The following is a 6,283-nucleotide window of genomic DNA, read 5'->3' on the forward strand; positions in this document are numbered from 1 at the left end:
CGCAGGCCCAGCCGAGCTGGCCGCCGAGCGGTGCAGGCGGAGCGGCTCTTCTACCGCCCGGCCGCCCAGCGGACGCCGAGCGCACCGGCCAGCAGCGCCCAGCGAGCGGTAAGCATCGGCCCGCACCCCACGCTCGTGTCTGCCCGCCCGAGCCCCGGGCCTATCACCCCCGCTCGGGCCGAGCGCGGCCGGCGGCCGGACGGTCGCATGGGGACTCGGCCGACTTGGGGCCTGCCGCGGGGGCGGGGGGGCACGACGGCCGAAGCCGGGAGAGGGGGCGGCCGAAGCAGTGGGCCGGGAACTTGGGCCCCCGCCCGGCCGCCCCCAGCTGGCTTTGTTCTCACACACCCTCGGGTCTCTTCCATCCCCCAAACACCCCCGCACCCCCTGTTCTTGCGCACCCTGCGGCTGGCACCGCAGCTGACACAGGCCTGCGAGGGCCTGTCCTTTGAGGGGGTCAGGCCCCTTCCTTACAGATGATGTGGGAATTTCCTGAAAGAGAAACAGCCCCAGCCAGCTCTTAAAGCCTCTGACAGCGGGGATGCTAAGGCAGGACTGCACCGGGGGCAGGGGGAGGGGACCTCGGCAGCGCCCAAAAGGCGTTTTCAGCTCTATGTCCAAAACTACAAGGTGGAGTCACTGCCCCTCGGCCACCCTTGAGTGGGCCTGGAGAGCCCGTTCTGAAGGCCCAGCAGGGCCCTACCGTGACCCTTCCACATCTCCCAGCCCTTTTTTTGTAGATGTCCTACAGCCAGGGGCAAAGGTCAGCCGCTGCCCTTCCTTCCCCTTTAGCTTGTTCCTACAGCTAGCCCAGCAACACCGCACAGTGACGCGCGCTCTCTCTCTTCTAGGGGGGGCCACAGAAGCTGAGGCCATGTCCCACGAAAAGAGTTTCTTGGTGTCTGGAGACAACTATCCTCCCTCCAACCCTGGCTATCCTGGGGGACCCCAGCCTCCAGTGCCTCCCTATGGGCAGCCTCCCTACCCTGGGGTTCCTTACCCTCAGCCCTCTTTCCAGCCTGCACCCTATGGTCAGCCCGGATATCCCCAGGGCCCCTCTCCCTACCCCCAGGGTCCCTACCCCCAGGGAGGTTACCCACAAGGGCCCTACCCCCAGGGAGGTTACCCACAAGGGCCCTATCCCCAGAGTCCCTTCCCCCCCAACCCCTATGGACAACCGCAGGCCTTCGATGTGCAGGACCCAGACTGTGAGTAGGGCCTGGGGGTGGGGCAGGGCGTCTGGGCGAAGCCTATGGTTGCTGACCCTGCATCTGCCCTCAGCTCCTATTCGGGGGAACTATCACGAAGAAAGACCCCCATCTTACTATGACAACCAGGACTTCCCTGCTACCAACTGGGACGACAAGAGCATCCGGCAGGCCTTCATCCGCAAGGTGGGTGGGGGCCTGGGTGCTGCTGGGCTGGTTGGGTACTGGTGGGCGCTGCCTGTGCTGACCATCTCCCCTCGCAGGTGTTCCTGGTCCTAACCCTGCAGTTGTCAGTGACCTTGTCGTCTGTGGCTGTGTTCACGTTCGTCCGGGGCGTGAAGGAGTTTGTTCTGGCGAATGTCTGGACCTATTATGTCTCCTACGCGGTCTTCTTCGTCTCCCTCATCGTCCTCAGTTGCTGCGGGGAATTCCGGAGAAAGCATCCCTGGAACCTTGTGGCACTGGTAACCCTGGGCCCTCGGCCCCCAGACCCAGCCCTCCAACCATAGGGTCCTCCTCCCTGGAGTACGAGGGGTGGCTCTGCACACCCACAGCAGATGCTGGTCCTCCCTGTCTCCCCAGTCGATCCTGACTGTCAGCCTGTCCTACATGGTGGGCATGATCGCCAGTTTCTACGACACTGAGGCTGTCATAATGGCCGTAGGCATCACTACCATCGTCTGCTTCACGGTTGTCATCTTCTCAATGCAGGTGAGCCTCCTGCCCCCCACCTTCCCTTCCCTGACAGTGGCCAGCACTCAGGCCCATGTCCCTCTTGTGTCCTCACAGACCCGCTATGACTTCACCTCGTGTATGGGGGTGCTCCTGGTGAGTGTAGTGGTGTTGCTTGTGTTTGCCATCCTCTGCATCTTCATCCGGAACCGCATCCTGGAGATCGTGTATGCCTCACTGGGTGCCCTGCTCTTCACCTGCGTGAGTAGGAAGGGCGGGCAGCTAGGCAGGGGACAAGGGGGACTTGGGGGCCCGAGCACCCTCTCAAGGTGGCTATGCTGTCGTCCCAGTTCCTGGCAGTGGACACCCAGTTGCTGCTGGGAAACAAGCAGCTGTCGCTGAGCCCCGAGGAGTATGTGTTCGCTGCCCTGAACCTGTACACAGACATCATCAACATCTTCCTGTATATCCTCGCCATCATTGGCCGCGCCAAGGAGTAGGCCGTGCCGTCGGGGCTGGCCAGGACCCTGCCCCTGGCATGGCAGTGCTACCCATACCTCCCTCCTCTGCTCCTGGCCATGGGCATCACATGGTCTGGGTGGAGGACACCCTCTCTGACCTGTATGTACACCGCAGACACGTCGTGTGGACCCGTGTGGCCACGCATGGCCTGTAGCCCTCCCACCCCTGCCTGGGGTTTCGGGCGGGGTGTTGGTGCCACCTCCCACCCCTCACTGTTGCATGAGCCCTGCCTGCCAGCCCCGCCCAGGCCCCAGGGGAGAGGGATTGAGCCAAGAAAAGAGGGTGCACGTCTCCCCTCCTGTCCCAGCTCCCTAGCCTGGCCTAGTCTCCCTCCCCAACCCTGATGCTGCCCTTGGCATCCCTGAGGACAGAGGGGTGGGGATGTTGGGGGAGAGGACGCCCTTCCTCTGTTTTGCGTCATTAAAATCCCAATAAGCTGGAGAGTCTCTGCCCTTTGAGTTCTTCCTCGCTCTTCTTACCTGGCCTCTGGCTGCTGCTTCCTGGGGGCATGGGACTCCCCCAACCCCGGGTGGTGAGGGAAGCAGAGAGGACCTGAGAGGTTGGAGAAGACAGCAAGCAACAAGTCCTTGAAGCACACCCATCTCCCCACTTCCTGGCCCCCAATCTCCCTGAGGCCCACATTATCATCTGTGCCCACACACCCTGCCTGGCCGTGTCCTGCACCACCTCTTATGTGGAGGGGCTGTGAGTCAGCCTGTCCTGCTCCACAGGAACCCCAGACTCCCCGCCACTGTGGAGCCCATCCGAGTGGGTAACCTAGATGCCTGACAAGCCTCACCCCTCTGCTCTCCACAAGAAACCTGCGGGCTGGTACCCCAATTGGAGAGCTAGGTGGGGGCGTGTCTAGTCAGGGCCCAGCCCACTCCTGCATCCCTGAGGGCCTCACCAGGTCCGTTTTTAGGCCATTTAGCCTAGTGGCTGCGACATTTCCTCCCTAGCCTTCAACCCATGCTTGGTCATTGTTGATTGAGGGGTCTATGCACCTCCTGAGCCCAGCCCCCCCTGAAGACCCACTGTTCCAAGGCGTCCATGACCCACCTCCTTACACTCTCCCTGGGCTCTGGGGCAGGGACAGCCTTAGCCCTGGACACCTCACTGTGGTCTTCCTCCAAGGGTTTCTCCTAAGGCGCTGGCCTGTCCCCTTGACCTGTGTGCCTGGTTCACACCCCCACAGAGGACCCTACACGAAGACAACACTGCAGACTGCCTGGCTGCTTCCTCCACCCCCACCTCAACTATACCTCAGTGAACCATGGCCCCCACCCCAGCCCTGGACACCTCACTGTGGTCTTCCTCCAAGGGTTTCTCCTAAGGCGCTGGCCTGTCCCCTTGACCTGTGTGCCTGGTTCACACCCCCACAGAGGACCCTACACGAAGACAACACTGCAGACTGCCTGGCTGCTTCCTCCACCCCCACCTCAACTATACCTCAGTGAACCATGGCCCCACACCCATACCGGAAACAGGCTGTCCTCTTCTAGGGTGACAAAGCCCTGTCAACCCCTCCCCACACACACAGACACACACAATGTACGGGCCCCTCTGCCCAACACAGGCATCTTGTCACCTCTCCACACCGCTACTTCCCTCTGTCCCCACCCAGCCTTTCCTACATGCGGGTCTGTGCCCACCTGGGCCTGTCTGATAGAAGTTCATACCCTCAACCTGGCACATGGGCTCTGCCGTATGCCTGTGTCCTTGGCCTTGGCACCAACCTGACCTGCCCAGCCTGGGCCACAAGTGGATGCCAGCCCTGTAGCTCTGTCCGCAACTCCAGTCTTCCCTGCGGCACCATCAACCGGAGTTCACTGCCTATTCATATGCCTCCCTCCCGCACGGAGCACCCACCCCTTCCAACCAGGTCCCTTGTAGTAGGTGCCCTTCCTGTGCAGCCCAGGGAGCTCAAGGAACCCCTCCGTGCATCTCCGGTCCTGGCCCATTGGGATGTCACATTGAAAGGGCAACAGTGGAGCACTGATGTGGTTAGGTCCAAGTCCAAGAAGGCACAAACTCTTGGCTAAACTGTCTTGTGGGCAGCTCCCAATGAGTGAGCTGAGGCTATAGTCATGGGGCCCAAACCCTTCAGGACCTGCTGGGTCGTGGCATCTGTAGAAGGCCGTCCCATGGAGTTACAAAGTGGAGTGAAACCAGAGCTACTGTGCGGTCAACCAGCTCGGGTTTTCAGAGATAAGAGAACACAGCCAGAGCAGCCGGAGCTGAGTGTGCTCAGAGATAGGCCTGGCAGCTTTCACAGATAAATAGACCTCGAAGCACCAGGGTCAGGCTGTGCTCATAGATAGGCTTTGGTATTCTGTTTACTATGTAAACACCATCTTATAGCATCCCCATCAGACAAGATCACACTCTCATCAGATCTGGACAAAACATAATCACCATCCAAACCTCATCCGGGAGCAGACAGCCAGCCCTTCCTGCCTCTACAGACATGGCACTGCTTCCTCAAGGTACGAATCCCCAAATCACCCCAGACAAGCTAATGCCGCAGCCTCCTGGCACCTCCTACAGAGACTCCCCTGCGGTAGTGGGCACAGACCCGACCTCTACAGTCCCAGGTGTTTACCTGGAGGCCGCTGGCACAGGTGAGGATACCACAGCCAAAGGAAGCACACTTCTTTTTCATTAAAGATGTCTATTTGTGTAATTAATCATGAACACTGGTCTTTTAAAGGTTCACCAACACAGACTTACATGGAACAGACGCAAGTCTCCACTAGAGCTCACCTGCAGAGGGGCAGTCAGTGGGGGCTGTGGAAAGTCAGCTGGGCCTGGCTTTCCCTCTTTGCTCCAAGCCTGAAAATCTTCTAAAACTGGCAAGACACAAACCCACAGAGAAAGCGCCACAAGTCCCAAATAGAATACATTCAAAAACAACAATAACAAAAAATGGACATTTTGTAGTATAACTGATGAAAAGTCAAAAAAGAGAAAAATTTTTAAGCAACCTGAAAAAATATTTACTTACCTTAAAAAAACAAAAACCCCATAAATACAGCTGTTTTCTCAACAAGAATGATGAAAGCCAGGAAACAGTATCTATGGGGCTATTATTTTAATAATTTTGTGCCAGCAAATTGGACAACTTAGAGGAAATGAACAAGTTATTTAAAAATCACAAATTAATGAAATGGACTCAAAAAGAAACCAAAAGTCTGGATAGTCCTATATCTGTTAAAGAAAATAAACTTATAACTAAAAATTTTCTCATAAAAATTAAAAACAAAATTCAGACCTAGATGACTTTACTGGTGAATTCTATAAAATATCTAAGGAATGCTGTGTTGTTAAGTTCCATCAAGTCATTTCCAACTTATAATGACCCTGTATAGGGTTTCTGAGAAAGAATGTCTGGTGAGTTTGAACTGCCATCCTTGTGTTTCAAACCAACCTTGCAGTCCAATGCTTATCCTACAGAAATAATGCCAATATTAAACAACTTCTTTACGAAACTAAAAGATGGCATAGTACTTCTCACTATCTTATGAGGCAAGCATTACTTGAGTATCAAAAGGAGGCAAAGACATTTAATAAACAGAAAAACTAGATACCAGTATCCTTCATGAACATATATGGAAAAATCCTGTAAAATATTACCGTACTGAACAACAAGGGTTTTTAAAAGATTAATATGCAAAAACTGTGAGGTTTAACCCATTAATGCAATGTTGGTTTACTATTCAAATATCAATTAGTGCAACTTAAATCCTCACCACTGGACCAATAAACAACATCATGATAAATGGAGAAAAGACTGAAGTTGTCAAAGACTTCATTTTTCTTGGATCAACGGTCAACACTCATGGAAGCAGCAGTCAAGAAATCAAATGACGTATTGCATTAGG

At 55.7% G+C, this 6,283-nt stretch overlaps 1 protein-coding gene across 1 annotated transcript; it reads left to right on the top strand.

The window, feature by feature from the left end:
• Positions 1–874: 874 nt before the first annotated feature.
• Positions 875–2,380, top strand: GRINA (glutamate receptor, ionotropic, N-methyl D-aspartate-associated protein 1 (glutamate binding)). The gene is made up of 6 exons (XM_006830766.1): positions 875–1,208; positions 1,282–1,394; positions 1,472–1,672; positions 1,791–1,919; positions 1,998–2,141; positions 2,231–2,380. The coding sequence occupies exons 1-6, from the start codon at positions 875–877 to the stop codon at positions 2,378–2,380; spliced, it is 1,071 nt and encodes a 356-aa protein (XP_006830829.1).
• Positions 2,381–6,283: the final 3,903 nt, after the last annotated feature.

This window comes from Chrysochloris asiatica, unplaced genomic scaffold, assembly GCF_000296735.1.
Source record: "Chrysochloris asiatica unplaced genomic scaffold, ChrAsi1.0 scaffold00001, whole genome shotgun sequence".
Classification (NCBI taxonomy): domain Eukaryota; kingdom Metazoa; phylum Chordata; class Mammalia; order Afrosoricida; family Chrysochloridae; genus Chrysochloris; species Chrysochloris asiatica.

Bases quoted from the DNA above. Each gene is read 5' to 3' on its own strand.
- GRINA (XM_006830766.1), top strand. From the start codon at position 875: ATGTCCCACGAAAAGAGTTTCTTGGTGTCTGGAGACAACTATCCTCCC. The intron at 1,395-1,471 runs GTGGGTGGGGGC...CTCCCCTCGCAG, and splicing joins GGCAGGCCTTCATCCGCAAG to GTGTTCCTGGTCCTAACCCT. The intron at 1,673-1,790 runs GTAACCCTGGGC...CTGTCTCCCCAG, and splicing joins CCTGGAACCTTGTGGCACTG to TCGATCCTGACTGTCAGCCT.